Genomic DNA, 27,916 nt, shown 5'->3' with positions numbered 1-27,916 from the left:
ATTTGGATGAAACTTTCGCTCAGCATGTACCAAATGTTCAAATGAGTGAATAACAGTTTTAGTCGAGTGTAAGGATACCATATATCATTTGCTTGTGATGAAAAAAAAAACAGCAAAAAGTTTGTGGCTTATAAGCTGAAGTGTTAGCGTTAACAATATCGTATGAACTGATTTTTATCTAAATTTATAGTCGTATATATTCCTTTTATGAATACCTAAATTTTAAAAAGGGAGGGCGCGAATGATGCCTTCACAGAAGATATTTTTCGAATTTTTCACATGTCTTTTTTTTATACCTTCACAGTTTACACGGATCCATGGATCGCATGTCCAATCGACAGAGTAGAGGATCTTGAACCAGACAAGTCCACAGTGGTGCTGGGATACAAGTGGCAGCTTCCACGAACCAACATGAAGACTGTGACAGTGTCGCCTAGCAACTACGATGAAAATTATCCTTTCCCTGTTGGCAAACACCGGGTCACGTGGGTAGGAACTAGTGACAGTGGAACACAGAAGAGTTGTAGCTTCCACGTCACTGTGAATGGTAAGGTTGACGCTGAATTCACCTGATGGACATTATCCCCATGGCCAAAATCGAACACCATTGTCAAGAGTAAAAATCATAGTTTGGCTACTAACTGACCGTTTTAAATCAATTGCACGACAGCTTTTTTTTATTTCCGTTTTAACTTTTTTCTTAAGAAGCGAGATGCAGTGCCCTTATGGTTAGTCCGGCTCGAACAGCTAACCAGTTTCAATGCTGGTTGAAGTCATTATTTTGTGTTCATGGGGTGACACTTTTCTCTCAAATTTAAAGTGAGTCATTCAACAAAGTGCATAAATAGGTACCGTCGAATTGTCAGAGCAACCTAAAAAATAGTGAAGTTTAAGCTGTGAAGGACTTCCTTCCTATGATATGCTAGTCGCTCTTCAAACTCCTGGATCTGCCCTAACCCTTGCACTAAATGGGACACTAGGTTTGTCAAGACTTTACCTCGTCTCGAAACTAAATATTGTTGTTCCTGGAAATCACTTTAACGCATATAAACTCTTATTTAACTTTTAGACGTAAGCCCACCAGTGGTCCAGGGTTGTCCTGCGTCATTCTCAGAAAGGACCGACTCTCTTCAAAAGCATGTGACATGGACACCGCCTACATTCACTGACAATGTGGGCGTGGCTAGTGTGTTGTCCAATCGTGATCCAGGGTTCGAGATGCAGACCTTTACGTCGATTACAATACAATATACTGCTACTGACGCAGCAGGAAATATCGCTTATTGCACCTTTAATATAACTCTGGAAGGTAAGTGATATTTGGAAACTCTCAAGCATCTAAGCAGTCAGTCTTACCGCCACTAACAGTCCGTCCGCCAACCCGTCCATCCGTGCTGTTGCTTGTTGGTTTGCTCGTTCGTTCGTTTGTTCTATCGTTCGTTCGTTTGTTCGTTCGTTCGTTCGTTCGTTCGTTCGTTCGTTCATTCGTTCCTTCAATCTTTGGTTGGTTCGTTCCTTTCTTTTCCTCGCTGGTTCATTTACCCATCCGCTGCTTCTCCCGTTTGTTCTTGACCTAAGATCAAGCTCTTTTCTTGCTTTAGAAAAAATGAATAAAATAACAGGACTGACAGCTGGGAAAATAATTGTAGCTGGGACTCAAAACAGCCTACCACATTTATTGTTTCCTTTGCATTCGTAATATTTAGTTCTAAGGCGTAATTAATTCCATCCAAGACGTGCATCTCAAGATGAGGGAGAGAGACCAAGAAAAAAAACCCAAAAGCTCAAACCCAGTGATTCTTTAAGAATGAAACAGACACATGTACAAATGGCAAAACGTCGTCTGTTTGTTTTTATCTCACAGGTTCAACTTGTATAAGAGTTCCTCATCCAAAGAAGGGGTTCGCTATGCAGCTTGGATTTTTCTTGCAGCTGAGATGCGATCCAGGGTACTTCTTCAATCCTTCTCCCCCCGGACTACCAGGCCTGTTCCAGTATCCTTCTTACAGATGTATGGGCAATAAGTGGGTATCTTCGAATGATGGAGTGTCTGTCTTAACGAGGTCGCCGGATTGCATGGGTGAGAGAAGAATAAATGTAGCATTGATGGATGCCTTAACTAAGACAAATAAGATACTTTTTTCACCCATTTATTATTGTTATCATTATTATTATTTGTTATAAGATTACATTTGGAAATACAATTAATATAACAATTAACAGACAATAACTTTCACATAATCAGTAAAAACAGATCGATTAAAAGATCAAGAACTCAAATCATTATCATAAAAAAGTAATATTTTAATAGTATCATTATATAAAATAGTAAATAAAATATCTTTGTGTTAGCGAGAATGGCGTCTTAAAAACACTACCAATATATAAAAATGACTGGAATATAGAGCAAGGATATATTTTTATTTTGTGTGCATGCTTATCAGTCCTCATAATGTACAAAATACGATATAATTTGAACTCCAAAATGTGGTCTGGAGGTCAAAGACAGCACAGCAAGGTAACAAATTCAAACGCGTTAACGTTTCAAAAAATAATGAAATGAGTCATCATCTTCTACTTGTGGCTCGCCCACAGATTTTTGGCTCCTGCCATATATATCGCATTTCTCATCAACAACAAAAAAAATTCGAGTGTCGGCAAAAACTGTTGAAATTAACCAGAATCTGATATACCGGAAGGAGCATATGAATGTCCACAGGCGTTCTTTCTCCTCCTCATCCCAAGCCATTCTCCATTTTTTTCCACTCGCCCTTCCTCGCACTAATCCCCACTAAACGAAAGCATGGAGCAAGCTAAAAATTAGAAAACATTTTATTCAATTATTTAGCTTCTGATCTAAACCATTTTGTTAGACTCTAATAGCGCGAAGCTAAGGCCTTTATTTGTTTCCCTTCACATTAATGCAATCTCGATCGTGAAACAACATGTAAGAATAGTGAAATTGGGATCGCTAGCTATAATCCTGGAGAAAACTGTTGACACACGTACTTTTCCCCCCAACATAGTTAAGGTTATAAACTAAGGGTACACTGTCTTTCTAGCGATTCCCCTGACCTCTCCTCTCTCCTGTTTCCAACCAAGATTAATGCCTTGAATATAGAGGCCACCTTTTGAAACAATATTAAACGGGAGAAAGGGAGAAAAGACAAAACTGGAATTAATGTTTTTAGTTTTGACATTAAAAAAGGGCACCATTTACACTAAACTTGCATTTTTCTTCACTAGTTTTGTCCACTATTGCATCCAGCTAAAATGTTATTTTAAGAAACATAAAAACCAAACTGACATGTGTTTTTCAAAATACTATATTATATATAAAAAATACTATACTAATGAAATACAAAACTGAATACTAATAATGTGCTAACGTATTTACTGAAAGTAGCCGCATGTTAATTATTATAAGGTGCATAAGTCGCAAATATATAGTCACTTCTATTTTCCCAGATATACCCAACGGTTCTCATTAATTTTGTTTCAGCTTACGGGACGTACGATGGCGTCACTCCCTGCCTAGACGGTTCCATTTTGCTGCAGACTATTTGTTGTAAGTAACACTGAAGACGGTTTCGCTACACTTCATATCACCCTGTTTTAAACCATTTTAATGCATTTTTTATACTGTAGGTAATTCAGTTTCTCGACTGTAATGTATGATGTTTTAAATAAACGGGTTTATTTGTTTCTGAGATTAATTTAGTGTTTCGTTGTTACCAGTGAACTGTCCCCCTGGAACCTACAGCTACGGCAACACCACATGTAAAGACTGCAACCCTGGCTTTTACCAGGACGAGGAAGGAAAGACCGAATGTCAGCCGTGTCCAAAGAACACTTCCAGCGTTGTTACAGGATCCAAATCAAGTGAAGACTGCAAACGTAAGTTTGGGCAGTAGTCGGTAACAATTCACTTAATTACTCCAGTTGTGTCCTGGATTCGCATCCATTAGAATCACGTCGATCACGTCGCTGATTTTGATGAAAGATCCAGCCAAAACAATCGGGCAACCGTTGCATGTCATAAAATCAAAAATGAAGGCGCGCAGGTTATTCAAAAGCCGTAATGTTGTCTATTTTTTTGTTATTATTAAATTTTATTTCTATCTTGTCCTGTTAAATTTGGAATCTAGGTTTAATTTCAAAAAAATTCAAGAGTGGAGGTTCCCTTTAAGCCTACCTCTTCAATGACATCAACAGTTGAATTTAAACCCCTTAAGCCGTCATCTTATTTCTTTTGCTTCACGTTTTAGCTATCTGTAAACCTGGTTACTACTCTACTAATAATGGAATTGCGCCATGTGTGGAATGTCCAATGGGAACATATCAGGATAATGACCAGCAAACTCAGTGCCACGCATGCCCAGCAGGAACGAATACAGCTAGCACCGGAAGTGCGTCACTGGAGGATTGTTTGTGTAAGTAATCCCACAATTCATTTCAACACTCATAAGAGTTGGTTCAAACAGTGATTACTTAATATTGAAAGTCTATCTGGCTTCATTCTAGATCTGTTTTACTAAAAAAGTCTTCTTAATTCTTATCCACCAGCCCCTGTGCGCATCACGCAGATTATTCCAGACTCGGATTACACAACATACGAGAGCGAGACCATTTCGATTGCATGCTATATAGCAGGAGATCCTACACCAACAGTCACGATAACCAAAGTTGGGGGTAAGATATCTTGATATGCTGCACTGATGCAGAACTGATGACTTTCTAACTTAAAACTGTTGATATTCACCTACGATAATAAACCGAGGTCCTGGATTTCGACTGAGAGGTTGCAGAGTCACGTGATGCGTTAATGACCAGCTCACGTAACTGGCTTGACGTCTCTCGGGCAATGGAAGCACTATCAGACACTTCTTTGCTTAGTAAGTGCTTTATAGCCTGCGTCACGTCCGGCTGCAACGCATGCTAGTGCTTTAGAGACAATCACAGCTATTATCGGAGCACAGGACCACAAAGATGTGACTTGAAAGTCTCTGAATCCAAACTTAAATCGGAGTCTTTTATTGATATAATTTTTCAATGTTGTTATCATATTATTTTGGAATGCACTAGTAAAAACAAAAGATACAACGCCCCGATGTTTCATCACGTAATGGTTGCCCTACGAGACCTGCCTTAACAAAAAGCTATGTATGTATGTATGTATGTATGTATGTATGACTTCATGACGCCATTACCACGCGTTCGAATGATAGAAAATAAATAAAAGCTAGTTCATAAGAGTTCAAGTCCTATAAATTTATCATAACGGAGGTAGCTACACACAGACTAGCACGGATTGAATCTGTTTGCACTTTCAATCAATCGCGGTCTTAATTGCTATAGCATCTCGTTGACAAGAGAAAATTATTGAAAAAGATATCATTAAAATAATCAATCAGCTTTGTAATATTTGATACATGGGTTAGAATAACGTTAAATTGGTCCTTCCTAGGTTCACTTCCTTCCTCGGACCGCCTCACTATAAACAATGTGTATGATCTGGACTCCAAGCTGACTGGTGTGGAATACTCTATTTCCGGTGCTGTTGTCGCTGACTCTGGTACTTACGAGTGCAGAGCTACCAATGAACATGGCTCGGTTACCAAGCAGGTCATGGTCAATGTCCAAGCTGGATCACCTCCTGGCACAATCTCTGGATAGGTGAGAAATGGCATTAGGTGGCACAAAATTTTCATTTTTTGTTTGTGTTTGGTGGGTTAATGTCAAAAAAGTTTTCTTTTTATTTGTTGTCTCAGTTAATTAACATGATAAGCACGAGGTTTTGTTAATTGCTTTGTCTACAACAGCCATTTATACTTTGACTCATCTTTTTATCGGTGGTACGTAATAAAGCAAACCCACAATTCTTCAAAATAAAATAAAGCAAATATCCAAAATAATATATGTGCGAAAACGGTACTAAATATAGACAGAGAAAAATGACAGTTTACAGTACAAGTCTTTGGAGGAGACTGAAAAAACGGCGGCAATAAATTTTCCTTTTTTCTGCCGGCTGCCTGGTTGGTATCTATTTCGGGTATTTCGGCAGTAAGCTTGCTGTAGCATGATTAGAATATGGGAGTGTAGATTAGGAGTGTAGAAAAACTGCTGTTTTTTTTTGTTGTTGTTGTTTTTGTAGTTTCTTTAGCTTAGGCTCTCATTAGTTCAACACTACTTGTCAGAGTAAAAAACCAATCACGAAAATGGTGTATCGAACTAACAACAGAACGAAATATAAGTAAATAAATTTGAAACCAAATGAAGTTATTTTATTGTCAGTGTTCACTATGGTTTGCTTTTTTTTCACAGGTGTATACTGAAGCCTAAATCCGTAATTTTAACGCAGAGACATTGGTTTGACAAGTTAAAATGTTTACGTTTACAGTGAAACTCAAATCATTAACAGTTGTGTTGTAACTGAAATGAAAGGTTGATAAAACCCAATAAAATTTATTTGAATCTTAGCGAGTCATAAACTTATTGTATTTAAAAGCATGATGTCTTATACTGATATAATGCTGCATATAAAAGCGATGCTGAATTTTACGATACCCGGTGCAAATGCCATGCACTGAGACGAAATCACTTTGAGATTTATCAGAGCCCTGTTGAACCTTTTTTCTTTATATCGAGGACATGACATAGAAAGTAATTCCTATCCGATGGTTAAGGCTGCCAACACACGGGATATGTTGCAGGGACATGTCGCAGCAACATTAATCAAGGACAACATCGCAACAGACAAGAAAATGTAGCGGAAACAAAACGTTCAACGACACATTCAAGGGGGCCTGTCATTGCCACATTTTCAAAAATGTTGCTTTAAGTTCTTGCGAGTTTACATTTTTGTAAAATCTCGGAAAGTTAAAAAAAAAAACGCCCGATCGAGCCTAAAGACCAAGTAATGAAGATGGAATTCACGCCTGCAAAATATATATGGTACAGAAAGACGAAAACCTCCCTTGATCCCGAATTTTTACATAATTTGTAATTTATCCTAAATTAAGGCATTATTCTCAAGCGGTCAAAAGTCGGACAAAACGAATTTATTACTTTTGACCGTTTTAAAAATACAACGGCAGTAATTCAATTTACATACTAAATTTAAGTCATAACTCTCAGGTGACAATTGGCGCGCGATCATGTGGGTGCCCAATTACAGTAATTGGACTCCTACGCTATTTACGCGTCAATCACGGTGCATTTGCAACCAATTGAATTTTCCGCATTAAAAAGTTTCTCAAAGCCTTCTCACCCCGAATTTTGTTATAGATACGATTTATTAGTAATTGGACCACGTGTCGTACAATTCAGGGAGTAATCGTGCTCGTGATTTCAAATCTGCCTCACGCTGCGCGCTCGGCCGATTAAAAGTTACACGCCGGATCGCTCCCTGAATTACTATTAATTACTATTACTTTTTGGACAAAACGTTTTTACTTTAAGAGGATTTATAGCTAGAAGAGAGTAACAAAGGATAAATTAGAAACTGTGTAAAAGTGAGATCAATGCAAGGGAAGTGCCCGTCTTTCTGTGCTGGCGTTTTGATACCGCTCCATTTTGCGAAAATTTCACCCGCCATTATTCGGTCCTCGGGCTCAATCGAGCGGTATTGCCAACCTTCGTCGAATTAAAAAAAAAATAACTCGCTAGAACTTTTAAACAGTGTTATTGAAATTAGTTTACTAAATAAAAAGGTCTTTTTATCGAACTAAAAGTAGATTCCAATTTTAGGCATTGTCTCGATATTCTCGTTATTTACAGACACAGGCTCTTAAGTAATTGCCACCGAGGAGACAATCATTGAAGGTTGCGCGTATCTATAAACAGAAGATAAGCTTCTGCTATAAAGAATAGGTCTTTAATTTCCAGTATGACGGCCTTTTACGGACAAAATTTCAAATGACCATACAGCAAAGGTTTTTGGATTTAAGTTCGGCCAAGTTTGAGAATTTTCGATTCTTTGAGTTTCACTGCTCTAGGCGATATGTCCGGACACCCGCTCTTAAATTAAAAAAAAACCTTTGTGTATCTGGCAGTCATTTCGCGGCTCTTGCAGAAGCCATGTTGGATCGTTGGATCACGGGGAGCCTGGGTATTAAATCACTTGCTCTTTTATTTGTAACGAACATCTTCAAGTTGGATCGAATATCTTTTCGTTGGAGCAGACATCTTTCAATTTGGTAATGTTTGGTTGTAATGATTATCTTTTAGTTGTAGCTGAGCGCTGTAGCAAGCCAGCGGTGAATTGGCGTAGGACTAGAACAAGGGGCGCTGGGATGCCGAATAATTTCGCAAGCTCTTTGACCGCTAGATTTGCTAAGTATTTATTCACATTATTCGCTGTTTTTCTATTACGTTTGCCTGCTACCTTTCTATGTTTACTCTCGCAGTTTCTTGCGGTAATTTCATTTTCCACATCGTTGTTGTGTTGACTCGCTAGCTGTGGTTTATCATCGCTCCGTTATCAAAGACTCCACTCTGTGATCCCACTCGATTCATTTATTCACAAAGCAAGTTACTTCGAAACCTAAAAGAATTAACAAGAGTTACAAATCTGAACTAACAACTGCGGCAAGATTAAAAATATCAGCAAAATTCGATGCGAAATGAATGATATTTACCCGGTGGCTCCTATAACACAGCAAGGTGAAAACTCTCGATTTTCAATGACTTTTGATCTTGCCGTTACCAAATAATGAACTCGAATTCTCTATCTGAAAAGAAAATACAAATAACTTATAACACTTCCACTATGCAAATTTGTAACACACGTGCGCGAAGTTTCGCGCGCTATTGATCAAACAAAACATGTGTCTTCAAATGGTAGGGTAAAATAGCAAAGAATTATTTTTAGCATTAATCGTGTTTAATTTTGCTGCTTTTTCTTACAGTTAATCCGAAGCCTGAACCCTAAATTTAGCTCAACCACATCATTCTTGGTTTACAGAAATGCTCGTGGACTTGTTTTTTTTAAACAGTGAAAACTTAAACATTTGGCTCATTTGTAATTGTAATGTTAATAGAAGACTCATAGTGAATAACAAGTCTGAAATAGCACTAATTCTATTCACTTATAGTCTTATCTTATTTTGCGGCTCAGTCTTCTGTAGTAACGGACTCTATTTTCGAGATCTTGTGTTAAAATTTCTACAATAGTCAATAAAATTAAAGTTAAAATTGCTCATTTTAAGTAAATACATCTTCGTTAGAAAGTTGTTTTCTCCGGGCAACTACCGTTTTGGAAAATGAACGCGGAACAACATGAAAACATTACAGTGCGGCTACTGTAACCGGGGTCACCCAGACAAAGTTAACCAATCACAAAGCAGAACTGGAACAAAAGATTTCTACATTTTAAGCTTCAGCCAATGAAATGTCGAGTACAGAACAAAGAAATTTCAACTTCTTCGTTCGCCACGAAAACAGATCGATACAAACTTTGGCCGTATGGCGGCGCTGAATTTTCAATTAATTTCAATTGCATCCGTTTTGAACTTGAGTGGTTGTGACAGCAACATTTGGAAGGTAAATATTAGCGATGTTTATGTAAGAGAAGTTCGAAACTGTGTAAAAACGGGGAAAGAAACGACCGTATCGTCTGTGTCAATGGTGCGTGGCAGAGTTCGCTCGTGACAATTTCAAGTTTTGAAAGGTTACGCAAAGTGCGTGGCGTATTTGCAAACAACGAAGCACATTACCAGCGTGATAAATTTAGTTTTCTGCGATGTCTGATCGTTGAGTTCCACCGAAAGCGTATCGGCCGTATACATCCGAAAGTTTCGGCAATTCAGCTAGCTTGAATAAACACGCAAAAACATAAGCTTCACGAGTGAACAAATTGAAATTTTATTTTTATTTACTCAAACGACAAAAAAATGTTGGCATCGCCACTTTCACTGGTACGTTATACAGCGCAGAATGTCTTCCTTCGCTAGCATCACGTGTATTTATTTCCCAAATGGTACAGCTACCAAAACTCCAGTTGATGCCGTAGAGAAAACTTGAAATTGTCACGAGTGAACTCCGCCACGCACCATTGACACAGACGATACGGTCGTTTCTATCCCCGTTTTTACACAGTTTCGCACTTCTCTTACATAAACATCGCTAATATTTACCTTCTAAATGTTGCTGTCACAACCACTCAAGTTCAAAACGGATGCAATTGAAATTAATTGAAAATTCAGCGCCGCCATACGGCCAAAGTTTGTATCAATCTGTTTTCGTGGCGAACGAAGAAGTTGAAATTTCTTTGTTCTGTACGCGACATTTCATTGGCTGAAGCTAACTTTGTCTGGGTGACCCCGGTTACAGTAGCCGCACTGTAAGTATTTTTGTACACATTGAAATCAAAGCGTTTTGCGATTAGACTTTATTCAGCACTTGCGCGTATCAGTTCTCAATGTGATATGTCCATACGTGTTTCACATTCCGCGATTATCAAATCAGACGATTGGATTCGATTGCATAAATTATTCGCTAGAATGATCGATTTCTTCGGCTAGCATGTTCATTGGCATATATTTCCTAAAATGCCATACCAAGAATACGACTTTAGGTTTTTGATTTTTCAGTTTTTCAAATAGGTTCTTGAGAAAGATGTTCAGGCCAGTGTCCAGCGACAAAGACTACTCCTTATAATAAAAATTCCGATTCTCTCAAAGAGAGTGGAACAAATGATCTTCCTCATAACGACCGGAAGCCGACAACACTAAGCTACAGGGCCGAGCTTTTGAAAGCACGTTGAAGCAAATCCAGGATTAATAGAGTGGCCCTCTCTCCTCCGCAGAGGTCTCTTTCGTGTTTCGGGCGATTCGGGCTGGGAAATAGGGAGAGGAACGGGGAGAGGTGAAAAGTAAGCGCGCGGAGCCTGGAGAGAATCGAAACGAAAGCGCACGGGGCACACTGGGAAGGGGAAAGGACGCGCTCCCCCTTTTTTCATTTTTCGTGTTTTCGCCTTCCTCCCCCCGTGTTTTTTCGCCTTCCCCCACGAAAGAGGCCTCTGCGGAGGAGAGAGAGAGTGGCCTTTGATTTCATTTTTCGCTTTTCTGTGAGGTTTTCTGTTTATTTTTTCTGTTTACGAGTTTTCACTTAGCTTCGACTTATCTCAAACTCCACAATAAAAACGCTTTTGAAGATGAGTTAATTGTTCAACAATGACACGAGCATGGGGAAAAGAAAAAGTATGCGTCCTCGACGGGAATCGAACCGATGAACTCCCAGATATCGGTCAATATCGTCAGTGTTGAACAATTCATCTTCGTTAAAAATCACCGAGCTTAAAATTTACCATCTTTATCATTTACTACACACTTGATGATTTCGACATTGCTGATCGATCCTGGCAGTATGCAGGACGCGTGTCACATATCAACCAAGAAAATGGCCCAGCTCACCACGAGTCTCTCGTGGCTCAGTTGGTTAGAGCACCCAACCGGTATTTGTTAAGCTAGGGGCTCGATTCCCGTCGGTGACTCAGAATTTTTCTTTGTCCCATGCTCGTGTCATTGTTGAACAATTCATCTTCGTTATTTCAAGATCACCGAGCTTAAAATTTACCATCTTTATTATACAGCTATTTCAATTAATGTTGTCGGGTCAAAGCTTAAAACTAAAAGGCAATACCGTATAGCGTTCTGGGTATTCACTACAAATTTGCATATAAGCTTCATTTTAAAAATGTACAAATTCGTATTTCGCACGTGGAGAATTCACGAGTTTGTTTTTCCTATCAGGAGGCCTTTTTGTAGCTTTACTTTCACTTTCACTTGGCTCTGAGTTTTGACAATTCTTCTTAAATTCAGTGTGGTTAAAAGCACCTTGTTTCACACGTCTGAAAAGAAAGAAAACGGGCAAATCCGCGTTTGTCGTGACACAATATATTTTAGTATTCAACACTTGCAGTTGCTCTCTTCTTCTACCCATACTGCCTTTCAGTCTTGTCTTTAAGCTTTGATCCGGACAACGTTATCTGAAATAGCTGTATACTAAAAATGCTATTATACAAGATACACCCCATCACTTTTAATCCTGAAAAAGTGTGAATCGAGACTTGTGGAAGTTACCAACCGTCAACATAATTCGGTTCAGACGATACAAGCGAGGATACAGAAATAGGACTTGTGTAAGATCTAGTGAACCAGCGTGGAAACGTCTTGCAGTATAACTTAAGATTAATTCAAGCCAAAAGCTATAAAAGAAAACAATCTTTGAAGTTTTACCTTATTATCTTTCAATCTTTATCCTGATACTCACAGGCAGTGTCTAATGCTTAGAAACATGTAAAGCGTAAAGTCAAGATTTGATTTCGAGATTTTCAAAACGCATAGAGATAACAAGACCTCTCGAAACAACTGAGACTTTTTTTAAAAAAATCACTGTCAACTTAACGCAGCGGTAAGCCCCCAAAAAATTGTACTTCGAAACGTCTACCAACTCCAGGCCTTTTTTTTTTATTAACAACTCAATTAGAATTGTCCTGTCAGTTAATATTTGAATGTTGTAAGTGTTTTTACTTAGTTTTTTAAAGATATGCAGTTGAATCTCAATAACTCAAACCTTCAATAGCTCGAACCTCCCGCTAATGCGAACCTCTTTCGATTCCCCTCCAGGTCATTTTCTTACTAATTTTGCCCTTGATAACTCGAACCCCCCATAACTCGAACTTTTTTCGATTTTCCTTGAAGGTTCGAGTTATCGGGATTCAACTGTATTTTGAGTTTTTGGGGTTTAACCTGAGAAGTAATTTATTCGATAGAAAAATATGAAGGGTAATTTAATGTGAAAATTCTCGTTATGGTTCGAAAACTGTTGATGCGATTTTCTATTAATTAACATTTGTAATAATTTTTGGTTACAGTTGACATAGGTGAGTCAACATATTTACATGGTTTCTAAACAAAAAATATTCTATCGTCAGGTTCTTTGCAATAAATTTCTTGAGATTTTGTTAGAATATTCTTAATCTTGAAAATTTATTTCATGTCAAATTTATTTATCATAAAGTAAGTTTATACACATTATCGCTTTTCAAGTACATTCTTCACGCTGATAGCACGAGTGTTAAAATATTAAATTTTTAAGTCTTGTTTCATATTACTATTTGATATGTTAATATGTTCAATTATAAAATTGTTAAGGATATTGTTTAGCTCATAAATTCGTTGCTTTATATCACAATGCAATTTTTTGAAGAAAAACATCCTCTCTACACAAACATCTTTGAGCCAAAAAATATCACACTCGAGTATGTTTTCTCCGGTGAATATAAACCTTTTTTCGCACACTCAGTGAACAGTGAACATTTCTAAAGCAGTTAAAGCAAAAGCTTCGTAATTTTTTCTCAACTGTAATTCATTTCCAATTCTATTTGTTCAGCGGTGGCTATTGTCACGAACAATGTGTTCAGATCAACTGCCTTCAACTCAGAAAAGTAAATTTGCCAAAAAAGTTTGCATTCTATAGAGCGGCAAAAAATGTTGTTTTAAAACTGATATATTAAACGATGGGATTTTAACCCCTTTGGTTCTGTTGCACGAAAAGAGATATTTTTTATGACTTGCGTGCTTTGTCTACTTAATAATACACTACAGGTAAAACAAATAGTTTAATTTTGATGAGAAGTGACCACCTGTGTGCCTACAGTCGAAATATTTTGCGTATACTGAACATTTCGGTAGAAGATTTAAGAAAGTTGCATAGCAGAAAAAAATACCAAAATACACTATTTCTGCGAAATGTTCTTTTTTTTCGTTGGTGTTCACTTGGTTTATGTTAAGGCACACGTGGTAACGAAGAAAACCTGATTCATTAGCAAAAAGTACACACGGTCATAGTAAAAGATCATTAGCAATTCTTAAAACATTGACTAATATTTATCGGTTGAAATCCAACGTTTTATAATAAGGCACAAGAATTTTATTGCATAATGACAACGTTAAAGTATTTCCCATCTGAAAAAGTTAACTAATCGATATCAAATTGTGAAGTCTGATCTTACGCTGGGAATAGTTCAGTTATTATGATATTGTTTTTAAAAAGATTACAGTATATTAAATGTTTTTTTTTGCCATATGGTTGTAAGGTTAGTTTTGATTTAACACTGTTCATAGTTGTGTTTATTTTGATTTTGAATTATGATTTTAACTTCACATCGACATTTTTCTTTGACAATTCCCTAATATTTTTCTGTATTTTTTATTTTATAAAACATATCATAATCAACGAAAGTATGAGAGAATTTTGATCACTTGCACAATTTATTACTGCTTTAAAATTAGAAATTGAATATTTATAACACAAAAATATTTTAATGATATTTGAATATTTTTTAGATATTTCTTTGAATCTTTAAAAATAATTTTTAACATTTTTTTTAATTGTTACGAACTTCCTAAATATATTTCCGAATCTCGAATGTTGTTTTCTTATTCTTTTCCTCGTTGATTTGAGCTAGAAGATCGCGACATAAATCAATATACATAAATCAACGCCTTAACGGCTTGGTTTCGACAGATAACGCAATTTCGAGTGTTTATTCACCTACCAAAACAAATTATACAAAGTCATTTCAGGTGCCTTGATAATATCGTGGTTGAATTGCATTAAGCTACTTAGTTTCTACTCAGTTATTCTTATTGTACTCTGCGAAGGGGAGGAGTACTTGGCTATGCTTTAGCCTTTAACTCTTTCTGTTAGATTGTAATAGTTTTAACCTCGTCAGAATGAGGAAAAGCGATTCCAATCCCTTACTTCTTCTAATATTTTTGACATTCTTCTGGAACTCCGTAAACGGGGCTGGTAAGTACGTTATTTCTTATAGAGTTTTTTTATGGAGTAAAAGAAGATCATCGGTTGCTGATTTGTCTTTTCCTCATCTCAGACTTTGCCTATTGTTTATTGAATGTTGAAGTAGCAATTAGTGCATTTCTTTAAATACGTTGGAGTGTTTTACAAGTATTTAATTCTCTTTCTATAATTTAAGAGAGCAAAATATTCGTTATGTAAAAAAGTGGGAACACAAAATCCGTTGTATTTGATATCGCATTTTATTGACTAGAGATGATCGTTAAAAAACCTTGACTAAATGACGCAGCGTTTTAATTTCATTTTGTTAAAAAGAATGAGAACATCACTGATTCAATTTTAGTAGCCTGTGTGGACCATCTTGAAAATATCTTGATAATCGTTTCTGTTTACGTAATCTTAGGTATTCATTTCTAATCAGTTCTTCCTAGGGTTTGTTTTTTTTCAGCAAAATAGAGAAACGCAAGGTTTTATTGCATTTCTAAATTTCATATTTATTTCCCACCCAAAAATATACTCGAGAATGAACAATTTCAGTTAATCATCCAAAACTTAAAAGTTCAAACCACCACGCAAGGAAAATCATTGTAATACAACAACGCCGTTTTAAGTAAACAAAACAACTGCCGCAAAGTGAACGCTTATGTATTTGTATTTCTTGGTAATTCTTGTAAGGAAAAATTTCCCGTAACGTAGGCGTAAAAAAAAAGAAAGCGTGCTTTGCAACGGTTATTAAGATTCCTTGTTTTAATCGAAAACGTTCCGGAGAAAATTAAAATATTATTATTAGTGATTATCATTATCGTATATCAGTTTATTATTGATTAAAATATAATCAATTAGGAATGCAACATATCTTCAAGAGGACACTTAGGTATGGTTAATCACTAATACGGTTTCTTTAATTTACTGACTCCTTTATTTCAATGATTAATTTTTGGTGTGAAAGTGAATGGCGGTTGGTCCGGTTGGTCACCTTGGAGCGGCTGTGCTGCCGGTATTTGCGCGGGAAATCAGCGCATTCGAACAAGAACTTGCACCAATCCACTCCCATCTGATGATGGACAGTACTGCGATGGAGACAGTGCGGAGGGGATGGATTGCTTGAGTAAGTTTTTGTGGTTTAACATAACTTTAAGTGTAAACTTTGTTGTTATGTTATATATGTGAATCGAGAGAGTCTGATAATTATAAAAGTAAGGTATAGAAAGCCAGCGCGGTTAAAAACGATTAACCTGCATGGAAAACACATAAATCGTTCCTAGTACATTTTGCTACCCATTCTTTCTGAATCCTAAAATGATCGGAACATTCTCCGCGCTATGATTGGTCAGCTCGTGTTCATTATTGCTCCATGAAGCACGTGGCTTACGCCGCGCGCGTGCTTTTATCGAGTTATAATGCACGCGGCTTACGTCACGAGTTTGAGCGCGTCTAACGTCTTTGAAATTTTTTGAAATAAATAAAAAATGCTCCTCGAACAAACTGAGTTTAAAAGCACTTGAGAACTTTTAAGGACACTCGAAAATGGCAAAATTCTCTTCGGCCGTGTCCTTAAAAATTTCCGCGTGCTAAATCTATGCTGTATAGGTGGTTTTCAAGTAAATTTTGTTTTCAACCATAACACTTCTACAATCGCATAAAATAATTTTAAATTATTTAAAAGAAAACCCAATAAATAGATTCAAATTGTTTTAAGTGATTAAAAGAGTGTTATCTTCAAGTTTAAACAGATTTACCTATGATGGAAACATTTCCCATCAGGCTGCAACTTTTCCGCGTTTTATCAGTATTTAATTATCATGAGAGGATGTCAATTCACCTAATGAGTGCTTAAAGTGAATACACAGAGAAGAGCGACATCGACTAAAGCTTTATCGATGAAATGTTTTTTCAGTTGATGGCGGTTACACGGAATGGAGTCAGTGGTCACTCTGTGACAACCCGTGTGGGGGAGCCATAGTCAACAGGACCAGAGAATGTACTAACCCCACTCCCACCGCGGACGGGAAGGCATGTTCTGGAGACGCACTTCAAACGAAGCTGTCATGTATTTCTCCATGCCCAAGTAAGTCAACAATTTTACTCTACTTTTACTCGTTTCTCTACTTTGATTTCATGTGTTCTTTGGCGAGAAACTGACTGGCTTCTTACGAATCTTCCTTTGAGAAGAAAAAAAAAATGGGTGGGTAAAGGGACAGCCACCAATGGTGGAGTAGCAATCTAGTCAGGGTGTAATGTAACCATCTTTGATGTTTCATGCTGCAAATTAGTCAGAATTAGGCACCGAATTGATGAGTCGCCTTTGATCATCCTTAACTCTTTACTTAAAGAAACTGTTTCACGGGTTATAATAAGCCAAATTTAAAGATAAGAAAAAGGCCACCAAATCGAGTGAAATAAAAATCAGGGACGAAAAAGTTTAACTACAAACGAAGGTACGGCTGAACCAAAATTCAGTGAAGAAGATTAACACAGATCGGTTTTAATAAAATAAACTGTTAGGCTGAAAAGTTTTAAAAGTTGATCTCGTTTATTAACAATTGGAGTGAAGCTACATATATGATTTTCTCATTTAGATCTATAGAAGTAATTTCTCTCGGCTAACATTGAGCTTTCTTTTTGCCCTACATTAATATTTTGATGATCAAATTGTATCGAGGTTTCTGTTCCGAAGATTTTTCGGAAACTTAGAGAGTCATAATAAGATGTTAAAATGAGCTTATTGCAGTAGTTGAAACGAAATATTAGCGCTCAGTTTTCTGTAAATAGAATTTTTATCCAAATAGGTGTGTTCAATAAAGTAAACATGGCGCAAAACTCACGATCATTACATCGACATATTGACGTGCGTATTATTTGTCGATAAATTTCGAGTAAAATGCGAAAGTTTCAGGGAAATCGAGTAAGAAATGGTGAAGTTATTAGAAATTTTTGACAGGCATACAGCACGTCATTTATTTCGATCGAGTCACCTTAATGCTAATGTCAATCGGCTCCAGTGACTGGCTCCACTAGCCCTTATGATTATTCCAGGCAGCCAGTACTCTTACTTTGTTTAATTTTATCTTTTTATCAATGTTTTTATGTAAGTGCAACCGTACATTAAAGATTCAACTTGTTGTTGTTGTTATAGCGAGCTAGAGTATTTGACATTACTTTATCTTTGAGCTTTCTGTAAATTTAATCTCTTACTGCAGTTTGAAGTTTCTTGCTAGTGTACCGAAGAATCTCAAAGAATTCCGACGCAGGTAATCAAGGAAATTGTGTTATTTTTTGTGTCATTTTAGCAAGTCCTCTTGACGGAGATTGGAGCGAATGGACCCCTTGGACACAATGTTCTCAAACATGTGGAATCGATGGGGGAACCATTTTAACTAGATCAAGAACTTGCACCCAACCACCCCCGATGAATGGTGGAGCACCCTGTGTTGGCAACGCCACAGAGTCAGCAAGATCATGCTACACACCTTGTCCAGGTTAGAAGGTTACAAGACTGACATTTTCCAAGACAGGATAAAGATCCTGTATCCACTTTTGTGAGGCCTTATGCGTCCAATGGCGCGAAAAGGATCGATGATGATGATCCACTTTTGTATTTATACTCGATAAGTAAAGAATCTACATCAAAGGGTTTTGCACAGATTCTTGGTCTAAACTGTTCTGAAATGAGTGGTAACTTTGATTTGCGAATAGAAGAAAAAAACTACAGCTATAAATATCGATTTTTTGAAGACGCGTGGAAACAACTTGAAAAGTTAGTTCTTAATTTTTTAGTTGGAATTCATTTCCTTTCGAGGCATTCAAAGACACTTGTTTACAGTTTCAGTGCTCTAATATACCAATTTTTAATAAAAAAAAACTGGACCGTTATTTTTAGATTTCGTACGACATGTACACAACTTGTTCCAGTTATTTATGTCTCATTTTTTTTCTTCTTTTTGTCCAAAAACATTCAACAAGTGAAGTCATGCTTGAAGCCTTTTCTTTTCATCGCTTTGTCTCAACATTTATGTGTTTACTTTTTCAGTTGATGGCGGTTTCGATTTGTGGTCGGCATGGACAACATGCAGTCAGACGTGTGGGACTGGTACCCAGTCTAGAAGTAGAACCTGTACAAGTCCTCCTCCTGCCTATCTGGGACAGAACTGCACTGGAGACTTTGATCAGGCGAAGAGTTGTAAACTGACATCATGTCCAGGTTAGGGCGATAAAACTACTTCACTCTCTATACCGCCGCCTGGTTAGCTCAGTTGGTAGAGCGCCGGACTGCTGTGCGGGAGGTCGTGGGTTCGAACCCCAGACCGGACCAACACTCAGGGTCTTAAAATAACTGAGGAGAATGTGCTGCCTTTGTAATTACATCTCTATTGTAAAATACAACGTACGTGTACGCGCAATGACTAGATTTTCTACCCTCTGTAGTTCAAGGGCGTTGTGCGCATTTCTTTTTTGACATAAAAATCACAGAAACAACTTAAGAATTTTAACATAAAATCCAATAGCAATAAATTGTTCAGTATGTTCGATATAACTCTCAGATAAAAAAGAAGACCACAGAATTAACTCGCCTAATCAGTCAATGCCTTGAATAAAATTATCACAATTAATTGTGGCGGTTACTGGAAAAGGGTCGCTAAATGAAAAAGGCGACTCTCGGGGAGGGGGAGATGCTTATTTGTTTGACTTTATTGATTGGGCAACCCCGAGAAAATGTTCTCTAGTCGGGTTAACGATTCTCAAATATTGCGACACGTAAACATGAACTATAAATATTTGCCCTAATGAAATTTCCTTAATCTAAAACTGAGAAATTTTAAATGGTAAAAATAAACTGCTGGGGAGGGATCTACGATGAGCTAGTAATTGTGAAGCCTCCCAGAGGAAGTAAATACAATTGTAGTAGCTTCGTGTTAAGGAGCATACTAGAGCGGTTTTCACTTGAGTGTCGAAAGTAATTTGCGTTTGCTTTGGCTTTGCATTACTACGCTTAGTGATTGGCTTAAAAATCTCGCGCCACTTCCTCAGCCAATCAGGAGTAAAACCAAAACCAATCGTGACTCGCTCGCGCACGTTTTCCCGCGCTTCGTGCCGGCTATATGTATTTGCTTCGAGTTGTGATTGGTTCACTGGATTGTCTGTGTCCTTTGTGATTGGCCAGAGTAATTACTTTGGTTTTGGTTTTACGACACTCAATTGAAAACTGCTCTATACCCCTCCTTGTTACTTATGAAATCGGGTTACGCGATTCGTTGGCCGCTATAAGAATAAGGCTAACGAATAATATTAATCCAAAGCGATTATCTATCCTAAGGTGCGATTGATGGTGGATTTACAACTTGGACGACCTGGACCTCATGTACAGAGCCTCAATACTGTCTTCTAGGGTCTAAGACACGAACCCGAACCTGTACCAATCCTACCCCAGCAAACGGCGGCGATGACTGCGTGGGGCTGCCAGAAGAGAATAAAGATTGCCCTACAGAAGCAGATGGATGCGTAGGTAATTGAGAAATCAGCATTTGATCAAAGTTATGTTTAAAAAACGCCTAGCAGACATAATACGACTTTATTTCTAAATCACACTGAAAAATTTAGACGATTTTCACAAAAACTTAAAGAGACTAGATACAGCTTAACGCCTTATTTTAAAAAAATAAGGATGACTACCACATCTGTAACCTAGAATCTGTAGAATTTTAAGGGTGCTGTATGTAGTACACCTCGAAGTAACACGAGCATGGCTAAGTGTGTCGTTTTAACGCACTTAACAGGCGTTTAGGACTAATTTGTTAGTCGCCGAATGAGTTGTTTCTCGCAATTTTGGTATACGTTTGCTAGGCTATTTTGCTATAAGACGTCTTCTAGGTAGTGGTATTAATCTTCCTGTTTGTGAGGAATGGCTTTGAACGTGATTTAATCGGCAGCCGCCTCTCATTTGGCGTCAAAGCGACCGAAATCAATGTAAGGCAGTAATATTGGCAGACAACGTTGATATTTTCGTTATTCCTTGGCTTAAGTCTTTCAGCCGAGCAAACCAGACAAAATAGCAGCGGACCCAACAACCTGGCTTGCTCTGGAGTGTGGTGCAACAGAAAAGTTCTCCTCTACTGGATCTTACGCCCAGGACGTTCCTTTTGCTGTGTATACATACTTCAGTTTTATAAAAGCCCAGCTGGAAAATGGATGGTTTGCGATCAAAATTGAAGCTGATGATAAAGATGATTATGGAAAGAAGAACCTTACAAAGGTTTGTGAGTAACATAGAGGGTATTAAAAAAATAGTGAAATATGATTGGCTAGCCGGAGACCTATTTCGATGTTAGTAGACACTCGGTTGCCTTCTATTGGAAATCCGCGAATCTGACTGTTCTCCCACTGATTCTACTGAGTCGCTGTTAAACGATCGCATGCGCGTTGCTCTTAAAAAGGAAAATTATTCTTGATTTTCGACTTAAAAGTTCATTAAAGTGTAGTTTTTGTACCGCAACCCTTAGACTGTTTGAAAATTTGAGACATTCGCCCTCCCTTTTTAATGACCGATAGTCAACACGGTTGCTTATCATACGCTCATAGAAAATTAGTAGAGAAAACAATGTTGATTTTAGCTCGCAAAAAGGTTGAGAGAACATTGATCTAGTCAACAGGTAACCATTGTTTACCGTAGAATTCCGGTTATAAGCCCTGGGCTTATACAACTTCCTATGGGGTTTTGGGTGGGCTTATAAGCGGAGGGGCTTATATCCGGGAGGGCTTATAAGCGGAATGAAAAAAACGTTTCAAAACGAGCCACGGGAGTGTTGATGGAAATAAGTTCTTTAGTTAAAAACGCATAATAAAGCAACACTTAGCCCTATTCAGTACTGTCGTCCGGTAGAGGGGGGCTTATATCCGGGGGGGCTTATAATCGGATGTATTTTTTTGTTTCCAGGATGATGGGCCTATAACCGGGGGGCTTATAAGCGGGAGGGCTTATAACCGGAATTTTACGGTATATCATTCCGTTGCCTCGAAAATTACGAACAGGGGAAAGTGTCGAAACTAACTCTACAAAGAAATGTCGTGATCAATTTAAAATTTTACGAAAAAGGTAATTTAAATAGCAAAAACTGGATCTGGAACCCCTTTTTGTTTTAGGTATGTTTTGAGTTAGTCGACCCGGTAACCATCAAAACACTTGTGGATAACATAGCAACGTACTACGCGAACATCGACGCTATCCCAGAGTGGACCAAGCCCGAGCAGACAGAATATGTCCCAGGTATCTCAATCTGGATTGATGAGGCACAACTTCTGAGAAAATACGAGTTCCAGGTCGACAAATCTGCAAAATACATACCGATATCCGGATATGAGATGACCGATGTCAGGTAAGTGTTAAAAATTAGAGATCAAAGCAGAGTACTGTTAACTGATATATCTCACGGAAAACCCATCCCACCTTCCAACATCGCTTATTTGTGAAGTTAAAATATATATTTTATTCAGTATGAGGAACTCAACGGGTCCTTCGGAAATCCGCAAATCTAGATCTGATTACTTTTTTTTATTGCGGTCTATTATATATCGCTTAAAGATCGTGCGCGCGTTGGTACTCAAAGGAGAAATTGTCATTTTTTGGGCTGAAAGTATTATTATGTTCGTTTTTTTTATTCTGGATGAAAATGCATTCAATAGTTTCACCTTAGTTTCACCGAAACTGAGGTTGATAATTGTTTAAGTATATACCACACAAGCTGAATAACTAGCGAACCAAGACATGACTTTCGGTAACCTGAAAACGACACGGCCATTTTGTTTCTCTTCAGCTGCTTGGAGGTGAATAGTACTTTGCTAGTTACCCCCGAGTTAACCAACCAGAGCGCGCGAAAAGCATTATTCACTTGTGTGGTATATACTAAATCTGAATACCTCTACTTTAATACCTACCTACCTACCTACCTACCTACTAGACTGTCCACAGCCCTCTACTTTTTCGTGTTTTTTCGATCGATGAGCGCGCGGTGAGAACGGCGAAAGAACTGGACGCCAGCGCAAAACGGAAGAAGCAAGGGGGTGGGGGACGGGGAGCGATCGAGAGGCTGTGGACAGTCTACCTACCTTCCTACTAACCCACCTTCTATCTGCTATTTAAAAGCAGTTTTATTATATATGGAACGTTTGTTTTGCACCATTTCTACTACTTTTTCGCAGTTTTACACTTGCTATTTATTACACACTTTGGTTTACCGATCATGCCCTTGTTTCAATTTAGGTTCTCGTACTATGCGGAGGGAAATACTCAAACATTTAAAGCTAAAGGAAGTTACACACTTGCGACGGGAAATGTGTTTGATACAGAAGTAAAGAAGGACGTGACATCCGGATCAGTGTACGCCAAAGGAACGTCTGAGTCTGGTACATTCATAGACATGTTGTCGTCCTGGGGAGTTAACGGTTTGCCGGATTTCTTCACCAGTGCCTTGAAGTAAGTTATCTGTAATATATGCGTAATATTTGCGTGACGTATGTCTGTATGTTGAGTTGCATTATGGGATAAAAACAAGCGAGTCGAGTAAATGCCGCCCTTGAATTCGGGCAGTTGTTGGCAGCTAATTCGAGGAAGGTTGTCGGAAGATTTTGTTTTCCTCGGCAAGGGGCCTTTTTCTGTATCTTTACTTTTACTGTCGTATGTCTTTGAGATTTAAAAATTCTTTTAAAATTCAGCTGGCTAACAGTATTTTGTTTCCACGTCTGAAGAGAAAGAAAACATGCCGATTTGCGTTTGTCATGTCGCCATCATATTAGTATTCAGCACGTGCAGCAGTTCTCTTCTTCTACCCATACTACCTTTCGGTTTTGTCGCGTGCACTTTTGTGTTTTTTTTTTTGACGATATTTCTCGAACTAGCTGTATTTTATTCGTCGCGTTGGTCCTCGCGTTGGAATTTCCTGCGAATAAAGCAAGCTAATAATAAGCTAAAGATTAATCTAATGAATTCTTTTTTGCTTTTTTAATTTTAATTTTTTATATGGCAACGTTATTGCAATTAGGTGTAGCATATTTTACCAAGAGAGGATACCTTGTAGAATGGGCCCTAGACAGTGTGCCTTGCTTACTCCTAAAAAATTATTTTAACCATAGAACAAAATAAAAATTAAACAGCGAATTTCTTGATTAAATAAATAAAAAAATAAATAAATAAAATATCTTTATTGCGCTTATGAAAATACATAACAAACGCTACATGTAAAAATCGCTTAAATTTTATTGAATTATTAAATAGCCAGATTATACTTAAACCTAATCTATTAAAAAAAACTATTTTTAAAACGTTCTGTATAAATCCTTGGTAATCGACTCGCTTGTGATCTTAGCCTCGAGCTCTTGGATGACTCTTTGAACTCCGGCAAAGGGCATACAATGGATGGTCAACATTGCTCTTGATCTTGGTGTACTTTCACGCACACTTCCTTACTATTAGCGATGGCATTTTTTTTATTTTCTAGGGGAGCTGGACTATATGATTTCACTATGAGGCCTGTAGAACTGCTCAGGAAGATTGACAAGGTTGGTGTCTACCGTTTTACTGGAACATTCGACATTGGAGGTGTTCCAGTCCACTGTGAGATTATCACGGGCTATAGATTTGGACGACCTACATTCGCTGTTGGATTTTCCTTTGATAGCGAATCCTTTGGTGTATTGTCCAAGAAGCTGTCTGGAATTGGAATAGACTTTCTGGATGCTATTGGTTTAGAACTGCAGGTAAACTTTTTTTATTTAGTTTGTTACTGAATGACTGACCGACTGACCTAGCCACCGAAAGCGACAAACTGACTGACTGACCGACCGACCGACGTTTTGACTGACTGACTGATGAACAAACTGATTAATGAACTCACTTGCTTGCTGGCTGGCTTACTTACTAAAGTCATTTATTTTTAACACTTTTCTTTATTGTAATCTAAACTATTTACATGTACATTACATGTACAATTAAGATGAAAGGTAACAGCTTTTGAATTTTATCAATACAATTTCGTGAATTAAAATTGTCTGAGCAAAAAAGGGAAATCAAAATAGATAAATTATTCTGCAGTATTGGGTACTTAAAGTTCGTATGATGATGACGATGATGATGATGATGATGATGTTGAGTCAAAACAATTCGCAGCCCAGATCATGCCTTTTCGTAAGCTTCTAATTGTTGATTGTATAATGAAATTAAACGCTAAAAAATTGGAACGACGTTTCGACCGTTCGACGGTCATTTTCAAGTTAGGTGTTAGAATAAAATTACATGTGTAAATATAGTAAAAGCGCTAAAATATGTACATACAAACAATAGACAATAAGAATAAAAAGGCTAAAAATGGCTAAAAAATAACTTTGTGCGAATGGCATGCATAGTTGTAAAAGATATAATTAAAAACGTAAAGCAAGCGAATAAGACGACGAGAATAGGAACATTAAAATACCTAAAAATATCTAAACAAATAATTTCGCGCGGAGCGAGTCACTCTGTTTGTTAAGTTTCGGTTTCAGAAGTCTAATAAAAAGCATTTCAAAAATCAAACAGTCAAGCTTGCTTTGGCACTTTCTTAAAATCTTAAAATCTTCTCGATGTTGTGTGGCTCCTTTCCATGTTGCTCTTTCACGTGATGTCCGATAGACGATCCTTTGTGTTCTTCGATGCGCTGGTGCAAGTGTCGACAAGAATAGCCGACGTAATCTGCATCACACAGATCACACTGATAATAATAAACAGCGCTTTGTTGGTTTACGATGGGCGGTTTCTGTTCCTTCACTTTAATTGTGTCTTTGATCTTACGGCTGGTGTAAACTGGACGGATCTCGGTGTTTATCTTTCGGCTGAGATCGCTCAGTTGTCTGCGTACTGAGTTTGCTGCTTTTTGATCCTTGTACGGCAAAACGATTCTAATAGGAACTTCTCCTTGACTAGGGACCTGCTGTTGTTGAGGACACGCATTTCCCGTTACAACTTTCGCCTCGACAAATTGTCGGATGGTGGTTTCTACGAGGGATTCTGGATACTGTAAATTGGCAAAGGTCTCCTTAAGACGTTCGCATTCTTGATGGAAAAGTTGCCAGTTCGAGGAAAGCTTGAATGCGCGATTCAGCATTGTTTTGAGTAGTGAGTGCTTGTACTTTACATCAACATGGCTTTGGTAGTGTAATAAAAGCCCAGTATCTGTCGGTTTCTTGTAGACCTTCGTGTCCAGCTGGGATCCATTTTTGATAATCTCCATTCCTAGAAACGGTAGTTTGTTGTTGTCTTCCAGTTCCATTGTGAAACTGACAGAGGGATGGATTTCGTTTAGTGTTGATAAGAATTCAGAGGCAGCTGTAGCATCAGGCATTTTGCTGAGAGTATCGTCGACGTAACGCTTGTAAAATGCAGGCATCTTGTTTTGGATTTCTAATTGCTCTTCGATGCCGCACATGAAAGTATTGGCCATAAGAGGTCCGAGCGGAGACCCCATGGCAACACCGTCCACCTGTTCATACAAATTTCCCTGAAATTGAAACAGCTGATTCTTGGTGGCAATTCCAAGCAACTCAATTAGGTCAGGTTTAGTGATGTTGAGGTTGTACTCCTTGTTTAACCAATCATCCTTGAAAGCTTTCTCTGCCAGGAGTTCAATAGTTTCATTAACAGGTACATTCGTAAACAGCGAGGACACGTCGTAGGACACAGAATGTCCTGGTCATTAATTTCCATGCCTTGAATTTCTTCAGCAAAAGTGAAGATGTCTGTGACAGTAGAGGCGTTTACGGAAAGTGGTTTTAACTTCTCGTCCAACCATTTTGCAAGTTTATAGTTGTAAGTTCCTGTCGCTGATAATATTGGGCGCACGGCAAGCTGTTTCTTGTGCGTCTTTGGTAGTCCGTACAGGTGAGCAAGTCTGGAACCTTTCTGAACGACTGAATCGGCGATCTGTTTTGGTAAGATCCTTTGGACGATAGAGGTTAACTCCTTTTCTTTTTGAAGAAGTGGGTGGTAATGTTTTGGGGGTCTTCCCCTTGTTTTCGGTCTTTCTAGCTGGACAGGTATGAATTTCGATTCATCGTTGATGGATGCCTCTTTCAGCAGGTTGACGTAATCTGTTTTGTCCATCACTACAATTCCTGAACCTTTATCCGGACGGGTAATAATGATGTCATCTCTCTTCTTCAACTGACTATCGCTCTCAGCATAGCTTTTGGTGGTGTTTGATCTTTCCGCTTTATGTAGTTTAGGGCAATGGAACGCAAAGTTGCAGCGGCAAGTTCCTTGTTTTCCTCACTCATTTTGGCTCCAATTTCCAGTAAGCCTTTTCGAAGTTTGCCTGTACTACCATGCTCGGGGCAGTCGCCCCCACACTGCTGGGGCGGTGGACGGTGTTGCCAGGGTCTCCGCTCGACCTCTTGCCATACTTCGCGGCATCAGGCATGTCCCAGTGCCTGCATCGCGTTACGTCGACGATACTCTCAGCAAAATGCCTGATGCTACAGCTGCCTCTGAATTCTTATCAACACTAAACGAAATCCATCCCTCTGTCAGTTTCACAATGGAACTGGAAGACAACAACAAACTACCGTTTCTAGGAATGGAGATTATCAAAAATGGATCCCAGCTGGACACGAAGGTCTACAAGAAACCGACAGATACTGGGCTTTTATTACACTACCAAAGCCATGTTGATGTAAAGTACAAGCACTCACTACTCAAAACAATGCTGAATCGCGCATTCAAGCTTTCCTCGAACTGGCAACTTTTCCATCAAGAATGCGAACGTCTTAAGGAGACCTTTGCCAATTTACAGTATCCAGAATCCCTCGTAGAAACCACCATCCGACAATTTGTCGAGGCGAAAGTTGTAACGGGAAATGCGTGTCCTCAACAACAGCAGGTCCCTAGTCAGAGAAGTTCCTATTAGAATCGTTTTGCCGTACAAGGATCAAAAAGCAGCAAACTCAGTACGCAGACAACTGAGCGATCTCAGCCGAAAGATAAACACCGAGATCCGTCCAGTTTACACCAGCCGTAAGATCAAAGACAAATTAAAGTGAAGGAACAGAAACCGCCCATCGTAAACAACAAAGCGCT

At 38.2% G+C, this 27,916-nt stretch overlaps 2 protein-coding genes, 1 non-coding gene and 1 pseudogene across 3 annotated transcripts in view; 3 read left to right on the top strand and 1 right to left on the bottom strand.

The window, feature by feature from the left end:
- LOC144650844 (uncharacterized) overlaps positions 1-6,479 on the top strand; it is a 64,019-nt gene extending 57,540 nt beyond the window's left edge. The window contains exons 38-46 of the mRNA XM_078510605.1: positions 305-547; positions 1,070-1,309; positions 1,865-2,080; positions 3,503-3,568; positions 3,739-3,897; positions 4,269-4,433; positions 4,567-4,692; positions 5,468-5,676; positions 6,325-6,479. Coding sequence (XP_078366731.1) covers positions 305-547; positions 1,070-1,309; positions 1,865-2,080; positions 3,503-3,568; positions 3,739-3,897; positions 4,269-4,433; positions 4,567-4,692; positions 5,468-5,676 — 1,424 coding nt within the window. The 3' untranslated portion in view covers positions 6,325-6,479. The remainder of the gene's footprint in view (positions 1-304; positions 548-1,069; positions 1,310-1,864; positions 2,081-3,502; positions 3,569-3,738; positions 3,898-4,268; positions 4,434-4,566; positions 4,693-5,467; positions 5,677-6,324) is intronic.
- Positions 6,480-14,672: 8,193 nt separating this feature from the next.
- LOC144650846 (uncharacterized) overlaps positions 14,673-27,916 on the top strand; it is a 66,856-nt gene continuing 53,612 nt past the window's right edge. Inside the window, exons 1-10 of the mRNA XM_078510608.1 lie at positions 14,673-14,817; positions 15,773-15,931; positions 16,721-16,891; positions 18,114-18,302; positions 18,854-19,024; positions 20,138-20,326; positions 20,844-21,073; positions 21,961-22,193; positions 23,078-23,290; positions 24,312-24,570. Coding sequence (XP_078366734.1) covers positions 14,742-14,817; positions 15,773-15,931; positions 16,721-16,891; positions 18,114-18,302; positions 18,854-19,024; positions 20,138-20,326; positions 20,844-21,073; positions 21,961-22,193; positions 23,078-23,290; positions 24,312-24,570 — 1,890 coding nt within the window. The 5' untranslated portion in view covers positions 14,673-14,741. The remainder of the gene's footprint in view (positions 14,818-15,772; positions 15,932-16,720; positions 16,892-18,113; positions 18,303-18,853; positions 19,025-20,137; positions 20,327-20,843; positions 21,074-21,960; positions 22,194-23,077; positions 23,291-24,311; positions 24,571-27,916) is intronic.
- On the top strand, positions 19,062-19,134 carry Trnas-gcu (transfer RNA serine (anticodon GCU)). The gene has a single exon. It is a non-coding gene; the product is annotated as a tRNA-Ser (tRNA).
- Positions 25,033-26,980, bottom strand: LOC144648890 (uncharacterized; annotated as a pseudogene).

This window comes from Oculina patagonica, chromosome 4 (assembly GCF_052425735.1).
Source record: "Oculina patagonica isolate OP01 chromosome 4, crgOcupat, whole genome shotgun sequence".
NCBI lineage: Eukaryota > Metazoa > Cnidaria > Anthozoa > Scleractinia > Oculinidae > Oculina > Oculina patagonica.
This window is presented reverse-complemented; position numbering and strand designations above follow the sequence as displayed.